Genomic DNA, 16,255 nt, shown 5'->3' on the forward strand with positions numbered 1-16,255 from the left:
TTCTTTGTCATTTAGATTGTAAATTTCTGTGCCTTCAGGATTGATTTCTCAGTGCTTGTCATTTCCTTCTGGTCTGGAGTATTAACATATTTCTTCATACTATTTGATGGGGTGGATTTGTGCCCTTGCATAGTGATAGTATCTGGTCGAAGATTCCACCTGCTGCCACTGGGGAGGGTCAGGAGCTGTGTATTCTGAGCCTGCTGTGATCCCTGGCGTCTGTGCCTGTCCTTTGGAATCTATCCTGACAGGGCTCATCTGCGATTGCCAACTTGCAGCTGCTGCTTTTCTAAGGTATGTGCAGGTGCTCTGGGCGACTGGCCGAGCTGGAGCACCAGGCTGGGAGAGGGAGGGAGGATGGACAATTTCTTTAGAGTGTGGGTTCCTGGGGGTGTTCTTGCTCTGCCCTCACTATCTGCCCTCCTGGGGTGCTGGCTTGATGAAGACACCCCTGCAACAGCTTATCCTCCTCTGTATGGAGCTTCTTCATGGGCTGTGAGGGAACTTGGAGAGTGAAGGCATTTTCAGGGAGAGCTGCTCCTCTCCCCTCTTTTCTCAGAGCTGTGTGCAGTCCCACATCCTAGACTACTGCTAGGGAGGGAGAGGAGATCCCCTTACCTCCTTCCACTTCCTCCCAGGGGGTCCAGCACCTCCACTTTCAGACGTATGGCTGTGTGGATCTCTCAGATGTCTATTGTGTTGTGTGAATGTCCACTGTTGGTTTATGAATGTTCTTCTCATTGTATCTTGGGGTAAGAGTCTGAGGGAAGAGTTCACTCCACGACGATGCTGACGCTGACAGCACTCTCTGTATTATTTATTTTTTTAAAGTAATTAACTAAAAACAATTTAAGGAGTGAGGGATAGTTTCCTCATGGGTCTTTTAAGGAAAATAGATTACTAAATTAAAAACTAAGCATTTATTTTTATATAAATTTTATCTTAAAGCAAATGGCAATCTATGAAATAAAAACAATTTGCAAGAAAATTAAAAATAACAAAAATATAAGATACCACTTAACACCTACTAGAATGACTAGAATCAAAAAGATAGATAACAACAAGTGTTAGTGAGGATGTGGAGAAACTGGAACCCTCATACATCGCTGGCAGAAATGTAAAGTGGTGCAGCCACTGTGGAGAACAGTTTGGCAGCTTTTCAGTATATTAAACAGAATTACCTTATTACCCAGCAATTCCACTCCTAGGTGTATACCCAAGACAAATAAAAACATATGTCCAAACAAAAAAACCTGTAGGCAAATGTTCACAGAAGCATTATTTATAATAGCGAAAGGTGGAAACAACCCAAATGTCCATCAGCTAATGAATGGATAAATAAAATAGGATATATCCATACAATGGAATATTATTCAGCCATAGAAAGGAATGACATTCTGACACATGCTACAACATGGATGAACCTTGAAAACATTATGCTAAGTAAAAGGAGCCAGGCACAAAAGGCCATTTATATGAAACATCCAAAATAGGCAAATCCATAGACACAGAAAGTAGATTAGTGGTTGTCTAGGGTTGGTGAGGTGTGGGTGAAATGGGGAATGACTGTTAATGGTACAGGTTTCTTTTGCGGATGACGAAAATGTTTTAACAGCTTATGAAGATGGCTGCACAACTCAGTAAAAATACCTGAAGTCATTTAACTGTATATTTTAAATGCGTGAACTTTACAGTAAGTAAATTGTACCTCAATCAAGCTATTAAAACAAATAAATTTGTGGTGTTAGAAGTTAGAACAGTGGTTACCCTTGGGCGGCGGGGTGACTGAAATGGGCGAAAGAGGACTTCTTGGATACTGGTAATGCTGTTTCTTGATCTGGGAGCAGGTTACAAGGACATGTTCACTTTATGAAACTGCACCAACCTGTACATGTATAATTTGTGCAGATTTCTGTATGTATGTTATACTCCAATTTTTAAAAGTTGGGGGGAAAAACAAGCTATAGTTAGAATAAGCAGAAAGTACGAGGAACAGAAAAGATATACAGTAAATTGTATATTCAGGGAAAGGCACAAACAAAAACAGACTGAGAAATCATATTAATGGCACAACTGTCACGTCCACAGATTCCAACTACTGAGGTCCAAAAGAACTGCTTTCAAAATGGCTCCAGGGGCCGGCCCGGTGGCGCAGTGGCTAAGTTCACACACTCTGCTTCGGTGGCCTGGGGTTCGCCAGTTTGGATCCCAGGTGCAGACCTATGCACCACTTATCAAGCCATGCTGTGGCAAGCATCCCACATATAAAAAAATGGAGGAAGATCAGCACGAATGTTAGGTCAGGGCCAATCTTCCTCAGGAAAAAGAGGAGGATGGGTGGTGGATGTTAGCTCAAGGCTAATCTTACTCAAAAAATTAAAATTAAAATTAAAAATATATATATGGTCCCAGTTCCTAAAAGGCCCAGTTCTTCCTGTTCTAGACTTTCCTGTTCTTAAGCTCATCCTTAATTGATTTTTATAATACACCTCCAACTTGTGAAGTGTAATGAGACTTGCTGGTCCTTACAACTGAAACAGACTAAGACAATTCTCTTGAATGAGAACCAAAGTTTAGGGGTCACTTATATTCCTCAAAAGTCCCCTTAACAGGGAGACTAGATGTCTTTTCCCGTGGTTAGCTCCAAAGCGCCTCTTCTGGTTCCCTGAAATAGGTCTCCATCTTATTTTTCAGATAGCTCCTTTATCTCAGATGAAAACGCTCTGAGAAGGACTACCAGCCCCAACAGTAACATTACCTGGTCTTGGCAACTTACAAGAGTTGGAGATAAAATACATTATACCAGGAAAGAGAAACAAACCAACGGAAAACAACAGCAAAAACAAAGAAAGCTTGGGGCAGTGGGATACTATTACTTCAGTATTAAGATCATTCCATTCATACATAGGAAGTCTGTGCACCGAAGGCCACAGTCTGCAGCAAAGACTGTGACAGAAGCCAAGTCTCATGACTGGCCTGTGTTGTGAGGGAGGAAAGGTGGGCTCTCATACCAGGAAGGGCTTCTCTGCAGACCATCAGCAAGGAGAACTACCTGAGGGTGCTGAATCTCCACACCAGCATTTTCCAAATTGAGTTCCACACAACACTGGAACTGGGGAGCCCCCCAACCTAATGGGTATTCCATGAAAGAGGGTTCCATGAGAAAATAAATTTGGGAAATGCATGGTTAAATATAGAGAAACGTGTCTGACTGCAGAATTCCTCGGCGCCTTTCCCCGAAATGTGCGGTGAGTCTCCAGGGCACAGAGGAGCACACGGGAGGGGTGTGCGGTGTATAACCAGACGTGTCTTTGAAGTAGACGAGTTAACGTCCCCAGAGCTGCTCTGGATGCCCAAAGTGAAGATCTTTAAACTAAGCTACTAGAATCCCTCTGACTCCAGTCTTCCCTGAATAAAAAATAATTTTAAAAAACCAATCTAGGGGCCGGCTCCATGGCCAAGTGGTTATATTAGTGTGCTCCGCTGCGGCGGCCCAGGGCTCAGACGCTGAGCGCGGACACAGCACTGCTCGTCAGGCTACGTTGAGGCGGCATCCCACATCCCACAACTAGAAGGACCTGCAACTACGATATACAACTGTGTACGGGGGGGGCGGGGGGGGGGGGTTGGGGAGATAAAGCAGAAAAAAAAAAAAAGATTGGCAATAGTTGTTAGCCCAGGTGCCAACCTTTGAAAAAAAAAAAGTCTTTAAAAAGAAAAAGAACTGATCTAGCATCCAGCAAGACAGGATTTCAAAACTATTCTGCCAGTTTTACAGTTCTTCCCACTTGCCTTCTAAGAGAAGCTGGCTAGGGGCTGGCCCCGTGACCAAGTGGTTAAGTTCGCGCACTCCGCTGCAGGCGGCCCAGTGTTTCGTTGGTTCGAATCCTGGGCGCGGACATGACACTGCTCATCAAACCACGCTGAGGCAGTGTCCCACATGCCACAACTAGAAGGACCCACAACGAAGAATATACAACTATGTACCGGGGGGCTTTGGGGAGAAAAAGGAAAAAATAAAAAATCTTTAAGAGAAGCTGGCTAACGTAAGGCAGGGGCAGCCCCAATGGAGTCTTCAGGATAGAGGTGTCAGATCCCTTCTGACAAAAATGGAAGCCATAGCATGTTTGACAACCACAGGTTAAACCCCGGAGCCTCTCTAAAACGGGGAACCTACCCACTCAGTCCTGGAACGAGACAAGAAAGATTCTTGCATCTATCTCCGGAGAAGCTTCTTCAAACAAACCGACCAAAATACAGGCCCAGCAACTTACCAATAATTTGTCCAGTTTGGAACCTTTTAGACAATTTTGACAAATTTCTTTAGGAGCCTCCAAACTTGAAGCTTTGTGGGAAAATTCAACCAGCCTGATATGTTTACTGAGCAATACATCCTTCTGCCTTCTGGAAGACCTCATCCTGACCTACCTAACCTAACTCTTACTAGTCAAGGAATAGCTGCTGCTTGCTAACATAACACCAAATCTTTCCCTTCTGTTGGAGGGGCTACACTGGAACGCCCAGAAATTCCCCTCAAAGGAGACACAGTCTATTACTGTACAGAAGAGGTCACATGGCAAGTCTACAATGGCTCTCCTTAGAAAGGTCTGCTGGCAAGGCTGGCCCTTGGCTGCCATCTGGGAACTGGAATTTCAGGAGAGCTCCCATCTTCCTTAAATGATAAGAGTGGCTCATTGTGCCTAAACTGTTCGTGCGAGCAATGTGGTTTATGGTGAATCTGCTTTCCTTCTGGGAGTCTGGAATTTTTATACGTGCTGGGCAGAGGGTGCCTATATTATCAGCTCCCAATAAAAGCCCTGGGCACTGAGTCTCTAATGAGCTTCCCTGATAGAAAACATTTCACACGTGTTGTCACAATTTGTGGAATTGTGGAGGAATTTGGAGGAATAAAGTGAGTCCTGTGTGACCCTACTGGGAGAGGACTCTTGGAAGCTTGTACCTTGTTTCCTCTAGACTTTGCCCCATGTTCCTTTTTCCTTTGCTGATTTTTCTCCGTATCCTCTCACTGTAGGAAACCATAGCCATGAGTACAACTATATCCTGAGTCCTGTGAGTCCTCCACGTGAATCATGGAACCTAGGGGTGGTCTTGGGACCCCTCCCAATGCAATTTATGCTACACTTCAGCCTAAATTAATTAAACATCCCTGGTAGTATGACTAAATCATTGTGGATGTCAATAAAGATTTATTAGCACAGCTATGCATCAGGTACTGTGCCATGCACTGTAGATACAAAGATCAATAAAACATAATCCCTCGCCTTGAGGACTTAGAGTATGTCCCCATGCCCCTAATTTTAGGTCCTTTTCTTATGAAAGAGACGGAGGGAGGGAAGGAGAGCCAGATTTGCGTTTAGATAATATTAAAGGACAAATTAATGAGTACATGGTGTATCATATCGAGTACGTGGTGCTTTAGATTCTAACCTCCCAGGACCGAACTGGTAGGCCGTAAAGCAGATGTCTTTCCTCCTTCTGAATGCACCTGTGTCCTCTGTTACAAAACTGCTCACTCTACTTTACACCCTCTCCCCATAATGCCATTAAGTCCCTTAAAGGCAGGTCTACAATCTGCCCAAATTGTTCTCTTTTGTCCCCTGTACATACTCAACAAATGATTCAAAGAGGAAATACCAAGTCACATGCCTTGTAATCTAATATTCCTATAGCCCCCTGGACACATACTGCAGGGGGATCTTCGCTGACAACTGAATCACAAAATTATTACTATTGACTAACTGGCAACCAACCCTTTTTTATCAACCAACCCTTTTTTATTCATCTCCATCTTTAAATGTTGGGTTTTTCCAACATATGAAGAGAGATCTCCTGTCCCTTAAGTTACCTCCTTTCCCAGGTCAGACCATCCATATAAATGCAACAGTGAATTAAAAGGATAAGAAGGATAAAGTGGCCAGAAGGAGGCTTCTTAATTACCTTCTAAAAGTTTCATATCCCTCCAAGCAAACTATCTTTCAGAATATGTTTTTCCTAATTACATGCCAAGAAACTATGCACATGGTGAATTCAGCCTTAACTATGACCAGGTCCCAGTAAACCTACAAAACAAACAAAACCAAGCTAGGTGATCATAGCCAACATTGTTGGACACCTACCCTATGTCAGGCACCATTTTTTTAAATAAACTTTTAATTTTAGAATAGTTTTAGATTTACAGAAAACCTGTGAAGATAGTATGGAGAATTCCCATATACCCCACACCCAGTTTCCCTTATTATTAACATCTTAAATAGTATTGTATATTTGTCACAATTAATGAACCAATACTGGTACATTATTATTAACTAAAGTCCACACTTTGTTCAATTTCCTTAGTTTTTACTTAATATCCTCTTTCTAGGACACCACATAACATCATGCCGTCATATCTCCTTAGGCTCCTCTTGGCTGTGACAGTTTCTCAGACTTTCCTTGACTGGGTAACATTGACAGTTTTGAGGAGTTCTGGTCAGGTATTTGGCAAGATGTCCTTCTGCTAGGATTCGTCTGCTGTTTTGCTCATGATTAGACTCAGGTTATGGGTTTTGAGGAAGAAGACCACAGCGCCCTTTCATCACATCATCTCAAGGACACATACTACTAACATGACTTGTCACTGTTGACATGGACCTTGATCACCAGGCTGAGGTAGTGTTTGTCAGGTTTCTCCACTACAAAAGTGACTCTTTCCTCCCCCGCTGTCCATACTGCACACTTTGGAAGAAGTCGCTATGCATAGCCCACACTTAAACAGAGGGGAATAACGTTCCCCTCCTTGAGGGCAGAATTTGGAATTCTTCTACGAGGGAAGTTTGTCTATTCTCTCCATTTATTTATTCAATCATTCATATTAGTATGGATTCATGGATATTTATTTTATTTTGGGGGATAATTCAATACTACTTTATTTTGTGGCTCAAATTATTCCAGCTTTGACCATTGGGAACTCTTTCAGTTGGCTCCTTTTGACATGTCCCCATCAATGAGTGTTTTGTTTGTTTTTTGAGTACTTTCTTTCTTTCTGGCACTACAAAATCTTGTGTATTTCCTGTCTGAATCCTAAGATGAGCCATTTCTCCAAGGAGCTCTGGTTCCTTTTATTGGCGAACGGAACTTATTAAACACTGAGATCTGAGCACTAGGCGTCAGGCATCATTTTTCACTTAATCATCTCAACAAACCCATGCAATAGGTATCCCATTAGCCCTATCTTACAAATGAGGAACTAAGGCACAGAGAGGTTAAGTAGCCTGCCCAAGGTCACATCAGTAAGTGGTAGGGCAGGGCTTTAAACCCAGAGAGTCTAACTCCAGAAGTCATTTCCTGACCACACTGCCACTGCTGTCTGCTATGAGCAGAACGCCACCAAGGGAACACAGATGAAGTCACATAAACACACTTATAAGAGCTCTGACCTTGGCAACAGATCCTTTTCAAAATAACTGGCTCAGCTGACAAGGTCCATGAGAAAAGCAGAATTTGGAACTGCACTGCCAATGATATAGAGACACATTCTTTGGTATGAGGTACAGTGAAAGCATGAACTCTGGTTGTGAGCAGCACAATCCTCAAGAGTAACCACCAGAGTCCTGCTTGGTCTCTCCTTATATGGTAACTTTCAAACCTTCTGATACAGTCAGTCCATCAGGCAATCTGGTCACTCAACACTCCTTGACCATGGCTAGGCTGAGCTGCAACCTGGTGCCTTTTGCAACATTAGACAGTCGTTTAACAAAAAAAAGTGGGAACAACTGACTCTTAAAACTCAAGTGAAAGCACATCCACTAGAAGGCAAAGTTAAAAAGATTGAAAATATCAAGTGTTGAAAATATCAAGATGTGAAGTAAATGGACCCCTCATACATGGATAATGGGAATGACAAACGGTATAGCCATTTTAGAAAACAGTTGGCAAGTTTCTTATAAAGTTAAATAGACACTTATCATACAATCCGGCAATTCCACTCCTAGGACTCTACCCTAGAGAAGTGAAAACATAATGCCCACACAAAGACTTGTACGTGAATGTTCACAGCAGCATTATTCCCAACAGTCAAAAAATGGAAACAACCCGGATGTTCACTAACTGGTGAATGGATAAACAAATTGTGGTATATTCATACAATGGAATACCACTTAGCAATAGAAAGGACCAAACTAGTGACACGTGCCACTACATGCATGAACCTCAAAAACATCATGCTAAACGAAAGAAGCCAGATTCAAAACCACATACATTTATATATACATTACCACATTTCATTTATATGAAATTCTAGAAAAGGCAACATTTTAGCAACAGAAAGCATATCAACAATCCCTGCGGCCAGGAATGGGGTAGGGGGATCGATTGCAAAGGGGCACAAGGGAACTTCTGGGGAGTGATAGAAGGGTTCTACATCTAGATTGTGGAAGTGGAGACACTACTATCTATATCTGCCAAAACTCACCAAACTATACACTTAAAATAGGTGAATATCATTGAGTGCAAATTATACCTCAGTAAAGCTGTTAAAATTGGGAGATTTCACATTAAAAAATTCAAGTTAGAGCCTTACTCCACAATACACTTAGATATGGGTAAATACTGGTAAAAGGCTGACTGTAAAAGTCCAACGAAAAGAAAATGCATTCATATATTTACCAACCCAAGAGACGAGGACGGCCTTTTAACGCAGAAGCTCAATGAAGTCACAAAGAAGGAAGATCCAGAGGGGAGCCGAGCCACACGTTTTAATGTGTTACATAAAAAACTTCACCAAAGAAATGTACAGGTAAACTACAATCTGAGAAAATATTTGCTACACATATTAGAACAGCTAAAATATTTAATTATAAAGACAACTTACACATAAATATAAATACTAGTATCTTTCAAAGAAGAAATGGACAAAAGGACACAAGACAATTCACTTAAGGGATAAAAATGACCAATAAGCAAACTACTAATACTCAAAGGAATACAAAGTTAAAAGAGTTGCTTTTTTTTAAAATAAGAAATTGTTCCATCTATCAAATTGGCAAAGGTTTGCAACAAGTGTATTCAACACAGGAACAAGGTGAGGCAGTGGCCATGTGCCACGGCATAACCAATGGGGAAACCAGCGTGGTGGTGTGCGGCAGGACCACCGAAAACATCCACTCTCCTCCCCAGCAATAACGCACTTCCTGGAAAGGCAGGGATGGTAGACTCTCACTTTCTGCTTAATTATTTCTGTAGAGTATGAGTATTCTACAATAAACATCAATTACTTGTTTAAGTAGGAAAAAAGATATTAGAAAGAAAAGAGTCCATATCCTTTGGCTCAGCAATTACATTTCCAGGTTTCTATCCCAAAGATACCAATAGATACAAACAATATTTATAGACAAAGATGTTCATCACAGTACCAGAACAGCAAGAATGCAAAAAACTTAAGTATCCAATATCAAGAAAATAATCTAATAATTATGGAATAGCCACAAGCTGAAATATTATGTAGCCATTAAAAATGATGCTTTCAAATAATAAATATTTAATGATATAGGAAAGTGTTCAGTCATAATTTAATGCTAAGTGAAAAAAGCATGGTAACAATCATACAAATACATATACATGCATAAAAAAAGACTGGATGTAAATATGTAAAATTTTTAAAAGTATCCATGTCTGGTGGGATTAACAGTGATTTTAATTTTCTTCATTATACTGTTCCATGTTTTTCAATGTTCACAATGAATATATATTACTTTAAACGTGTGTGGGCATGGGTATTCTCAAGAACTTCATGAAATCAGTGAACCTTTTGGCTAAGTGCCAACAGAAACATCAGCTTAAAATGAACCATCTCAACACTACAGTATCGGCCTAAAGGGAGACAGTCATAAAGCTTATGGGAGGGAAGAAGGCCAGGTACTGAAAGTCAGGCTGTTGACTAAAGAGTTCAGATTTAAGAAGGGAGGAAGGGGAAATGTTATACAACGAATTCCAATTTGTGTTTTATCACAGATAAATTAAGCTGACTTGCTTTGAAAAAGAAAACAAAAAACAGTCAACTGTGCACTTTAAAGTGGTTTAAGTACAAACTCCAAGTGTATGTCAACATTTCAGGCTGGCTCCAGACCATCGTGACCAGCAAGCAATAAATGGAACCTGACGCCCTGGAGATGTTTGTGGTGGATAAGGGGTCACTTGTTTCCCCCAAGGCTCTTTCAACAGACAGAAGGGCTGGGTATAAAACAAGGATGAAAGGCAGAGGAGAGAAAAAGAAAAACACTCCTATGAAAAAACACCTAGGAAAAGCATCTTCCTATTCTCTCCAACAGCATCTGGCATATTTTTACAGGCCTTTAAGGTTAGATGAGAAATATTAAAATGCACACAAAGCTATGAAGGCTACAGAGCTGTGCTAGCAAAAAATAAATAAATAAAAATCCTGCCCCACATCGTTGGGAATAGACACAATAAACAGTCACAAAAAACAAAACCCACCCAGAATCAAGGACAAAGAGGAGTTAAAACAATACAGCTGTATGAAAAAGGTGGATAAAGGAAGATAAATGAAACTGTTCATATTAAGATTCTATTGACTTTTACTAAACCAAGGCTTGTTTGTTTAAGCGGAATTTAAGCTTTATTTAACTGTGGAAGAGGAAGTCAAATTCACTTTTTGTGAAAAGGGAAACTTTCATGCCCAAATCCAAACATTTGTATTCAAGCATTGCTTCTAAAGATCTTAATCAAGGCAGGTAATACGGGCCTGAGCCAGCGGAGGGATGAAAAGAATTGGGAGAGGTTAATTACCCAGTACAACGCTCAAGGACTAGAGTTGGAAAGAAGAGGATTCAGCTTCTAATTTCCACTCTGTTCAAGAGATTAAGAAATTCAAATCAAATTACTAAAACAAGGTCAGGAACCTTCAATGAAGAGGGCTGGACCTGATTAATTATTTAGTGTAATGACGAAAACTGTGGCCTGAATTACCAAAACATAATGAAAACACAAAAGTACACAAATTTATAAACTCAAAAAATTTTTAATTGCACCCTTTAACCCAGTAACTCCACTGCTAGGAATGTATGCCACTCATAAACATGAAGAATTACTCAAAAATCTATGTTCAAACATCTTCAGTGAAGCATCACCCTAGCAAGTTACATACAGTACAACATATTTAATATAACCCCATTTAGTTCTGAGTATCTAAGGGACAAATACATATTCATGCATATATACACACACACACACACACACACGTACGCACACAGAAAATATGCTCAGAAAATTTATGGAAGCACATTTAAGAAAATGTTAACCAGGATGGACTCTGCCAAGCAGGCGAAGAGTCCTGAGGCTAACTTAAAACCTTCACTGTTTGAATTTATCACAAAGCCAGTATTACTTAATTTTATTTTACTTAAAGAGACAAAGTTGCTAGTTGATGCACCTATTTATAAAAACAGAAGGTGATATGCACACTAGGAAGGAGAGAAGGAACAAGATTATTTGAGATAACTTGCAACTTTGATTCTATAGAAACACTCACATTTATGAGGGACAGAAAGCTTAAACTCCAGCACAATTACAACAGATAAGTTAAAAAAACACTCCCTGTGATATAACAGCAAACAGTGACTGCCTTCAGAATATGTATTTTTTTTCCTTTTTTCATAGGTATGTTTTGAATAATCCACTAAAAAGTTCAGACACGAAAAAACTGGTACTTCCACTAGATTAGATAAGGGTAAAATTTTTCAAAGTAAGGATCTAACCGATGTTTGTCATTCTTTCCTCTTTCACATCCCTGCCTTCCATTCACTGGGATAGCAAATAACAACTCATTCACAATTTACCATGTACCAGACTATGCTCGAGCTTGACATAGATTATCTCATCTAATCTTCGAAACAATCCTATAAAACAGGTATTATATGTCTGTTTAAAGATGAGTGTGGAAGATTTTATTTTGTAAAGATGGTAGCTTCTAGATATCCTATTCCAATGCCCATCTTACTACGTGTCTTTGCCATTCCTCTATCAACGAGTGGGATCTATGTTCTCTCTCCTCAAATGTGAGGGATGTGGAAGTGATATCATGACACTTCTGAGGCTCGATCAGGGAAGGTAACACTGCTTCCGCCTCCTGCTCCTTGGATGTTCACCCTCAGAACCCAACTGCCACGTTGTGAGGAAGCCCAAGCCATGTGGAAACCGTGCGTAGTGTTCTGGCTGGTAGCCCAAGTTAAGATCCCCATGGACAGCCAGCATCAATTGCCAGACCTGTGAGTGAGGAAACTTCTGAGATGATTCCAGCTCCAGCCACCACCTGACTGCAACTGCACAAGAGACTCCAAGTGAGACCCACCTTGTTGAGTCCAGGCAATCCACAGAATGTGAATAATATGAATAATGATTGCTGTTATTTTAACCCAGTAAGTTGGAGTGATTTGTTACACAGCAATAGAGAACCAGATGAAAACCAGCATAAGAAGAGAAAGGGGGCTGGCCCCGTGGCCGAGTGGTTAAGTTCGCGTGCTCCGCTCCAGGCGGCCCAGTGCTTCGTTGGTTCGAATCCTGGGTGCGGACATGGCACTGCTCATCAAGCCACGCTGAGGCAGCGTCCCACATGCCACAACTAGAAGGACCCACAACGAAGAATATACAACTATGTACTGGGGGGCTTTGGGGAGAAAAAGGAAACAAATAAAATCTTTAAAAAAAAAAAAAAAGAAGAAGAAGAAGAGAAAGGTCAGTAACCTGCTACAGGCTGCCATGTCTGCACGGCTCCAAAGCTCATGCTCTTAACAACTACATTGTGTTACTCCTTGCTCCCCACTACTGCAAATGATGCAAAACGAAAAGGAGAAGGTCAGGAATCATCCACAGAATGATCGATACATCCCTAAACACTTGGGCACTGCCTAGAAAACAAATTAGAAAATACACCTAGAAAACCCTAAAATAAAGACCAACATGATAATCTAGCATTCCAGCCTCATTCTTTGACACCAAGCCATGAGTTCAATTTCACCATTACTCACTTCTCCTATTCATTCCACTTTCACAACTCTGTCTTTGCGACTGCCTCTTCGGGAATATTCTCTCCATGTTAAATATTTGTTAAGTATTTAATTAATGATCAGGACTTAGACCTGGGGAACAATAGGTTACACCAGTTCTCAGACTGGATTTTAAGGTATAGGAAAGATGAAGATGTACAACTAACCCAAGTAATTGAAAACGAATAAAACAGCCAAGTAAAAGCACATATCAAGGGGGCTGGCCCCATGGCCTAGTGGTTAAGTTTGGCACACTCTGCTTCAGTGGCCCTGGTTCACATCCCAGAGGCGGACCTACACCACTCATCAGCCATGCTGTGGCAGTAACCCACATCCAAAATAGAGGGAGATTAGCACAGATGTTACCTCAGGGCAAATCTTCCTCAGCACAAAAAAAAGAAGAAGAACATATCAAATAATACCTACTATATTAAAAAATGTTTAAAAGATATAAATAGTAAAATGTGAGTGTTTATAAATGTTTACAGATATAATGCTAACATTAGTGTTTAAAAAGGGGGATAGATACACCTTTATATATGCATATATAAAAATGTATAGGGGTCAGCTGTGTGACCGAGTGGTTAAGTTCGTGTGCTCCACTTCAGCGGCCCAGGGTTTCACCAGTTCGGATCCTGGGCGTGTACATGGCACTGCTCATCAGGCCATGTTGAGGCGGCGTCCCACATGCCACAACTAGAAGGACCCACAACTAAAAAAAATATACAACTATGTACTGGGTGGATTTGGGGAGAAAAAGTAGGGGGAAAAAAGGTAAGATTGGCTACAGTTGTTAGCTCAGGTGCCAATCTTTAAAAAAAAAATGTATAGATACATGCTTCTATATACATACATATACAGAGAAACATAGGAAACTGGTAAGAGCGGTTGCCTCTAGAGGAGGGGCTTGAAGGGTCTAAGAGGCAAAGGTGAATAAATGGAACGTCAAACTATCAGACCTAACTTCACCAAAACTGAGACATGCTGACACCGGGCACTCTAGACAGAAGGCACTGACCGGGACACAACATCACCTCTGACGTACTCCTAACAAAAAATGCTTAAGTTAAAGCTCATCTTGAGGAAATAATCAGACAAATCCAAATTGAGAGACATTCTGCAAAACACGTGGTCTGGATTCTTGAAAAATGTTGACACAAAAGGCAGAACACTGTGCCAGATTAAAGGAGACCAAAGAGATATGACAACAAAATGCAACTTGTGATTTTTGACTAGATTCTGGAAAAAATAAAACACTTCTAAGGACATTATTGGGATAACTGGGAAAGTGTGAAATACAGACTGCATGTTGGATGAAAGTATTGTATCAACACGCTATTTGTACTGTGATTATTTAGGAGAATGTCCTTGTTCTTAGTAGATATTGCTGAATTATTAGTGGTGAAATGTCATGATGTCTACAACTACCTCTCAAAAGATTCAAGGAAAATAAATAAATACATAATTTAGAGAGAGAGAAAATGCCAGAGTGCAAGTGAGCAAGCACACAAACAAAAGGCATAATGGTACATCGAGGTGAAGGGTTTATAAACATTCAATGAACTCTTCTTGCAACTTTTCTGCAGATGCAAAAATTTTCACAATAAATAGCTGGGAAGGAAAAAAAGCACACAGAAAAACTATGTGTATATAAGTCCACATTATAAGTAAAAGTGTAAGCCTTTGTAGACCCTGTATTCTAACTACAGCTTTGGGTGTGTTAATTTAAAAGATAAACATGTAAATAATATCCAACAAAAGAAAATAAGAATGCCTTGTAATGAGTGAATGAGATGAATTAGTTATTTTAAATATCTTTGTTACACAATTTATGCCACTTACAATTACCAATTGGCAATTAGGATACAATGCAAATTTAAAATTATAACTACACCTAACATAATTTAATCTTTTCACAGCAAAGGAGGTAGGTATTTTTCTGCACCTCTGGCTCACAACCACTAATGACAATTACATCTGTAACAGTAATGCAAAAAAAAAAAGCCCATTCTAGTTGGTTGCACTTGGATTGTCCACAATCCACAGATCCAAGCACAGGTAAATGTTTTCCCCGTTACATTTTCTGGGGTGACTACCTCATTTCCCATTTCTGAGCAATACTCTCATTCGCTACAAGGTTGTTTCAAAATTCCTACACAAATAGTTCCGATAAATATCGCTTGATCCAAAAATAAAATAAAATAAAATACACAGCCCAGCTTTCCTCTCAATTTTTCACTAAACCGATGTCACTAAAAGGCAGGAAGCTCCACTGTAATCGCTCACATTACTGCCGAACGTTCAAGAAAAGAATCTGAGGTTCATTCCAATGCAAAAAGAAAATCTCACTCAACTCCCAAAACTCTAACCCAACCTGGCACTAAAATGTGCCTCAGCGGGACTCGGGTCGCCGCTTTGAGACCCCGCTGCCCCCACAGCAGCCCTGAGCCCCTTGAGCTGCCCGGGGGGCGCCGGCTTCCGACAGCCCAGGAAGGTTCGGGGTCTCCACACGGGGCCCCTCCCCAGGCCCGCCTAGTGGCCGCAGAAGGGCGACGAGGCCCAGCCTTCAAGGCCCTCCTGGCCCCTCCGCCACCCCCCGACGCTCAGCCCCTCCGGCCCGCGCCACTCGCCCTCGCGTCCCCGCCCCTCCCCGCCCCACTCACTCTTCATCCTGGATGCGGAAGCCGGCGACAACCCCTTGCGGACAGTGGACGGAGAAGAAAGGGGCAGGAAGGGTGACCCCCTGGCTTCCACTCCTCTGAGGCAGGGGCCCGAACGAGGACCTCCGCGGTGGTCCCACGACGGAGAGCGTTAGGATCCGGCCGCCATGTTGTATCCCTGTCACCTTAGCAACCGTCTGGTCCTCAAAGCCCCGAGGCCGCCATCTGCGCGTGCGCAAAACGCCCCGTCTGCGTCCGCCAGCCTTACGTGTACGCGTGCGCAGTGTGTCCCGCCTCCTCAGTCTGGTTGCTAAGCGATCTCCGTCGCCGCTTTAAGTAAGCAATTCCCCGCCTTCGAGCGTAGATGACCTTCGCCCGGATCGCTATTCCAAGTCGTCCTGCGAACTTAGTGATTTAGGGTCTAAAGCCCAGACGACAGCCTCGAGCTGTAACTAGGCTGGGGATGCACTAAGTAATTGTCAATTGATTCCTGTTCTTTGCAGTCTCATCCTACAATTGAGCGTCTACTACCTACTT

General features: G+C 41.6%; 1 protein-coding gene across 13 annotated transcripts in view; it reads right to left on the minus strand.

The window, feature by feature from the left end:
- Nucleotides 1-15,978, minus strand: part of MOK (MOK protein kinase) — a 64,931-nt gene extending 48,953 nt beyond the window's left edge. For 6 of the 13 annotated variants that reach the window (XM_070249292.1, XM_005605463.4, XM_023628421.2 and 3 more), the window contains exon 1: nt 15,722-15,978. Coding sequence is in view for 6 of the 13 variants with exons in the window: in XM_005605463.4 (XP_005605520.1) it covers nt 15,722-15,728 (7 nt within the window). In the remaining 7 variants the exon portion in view is untranslated. The remainder of the gene's footprint in view (nt 1-15,721) is intronic. The other 7 variants (XM_070249289.1, XM_023628420.2, XM_023628426.2 and 4 more) reach the window with 6 other exon arrangements.
- Between the last annotated feature and the right edge of the window lie 277 nt (nt 15,979-16,255).

This window comes from Equus caballus, chromosome 24 (assembly GCF_041296265.1).
Source record: "Equus caballus isolate H_3958 breed thoroughbred chromosome 24, TB-T2T, whole genome shotgun sequence".
Taxonomy (NCBI): domain Eukaryota; kingdom Metazoa; phylum Chordata; class Mammalia; order Perissodactyla; family Equidae; genus Equus; species Equus caballus.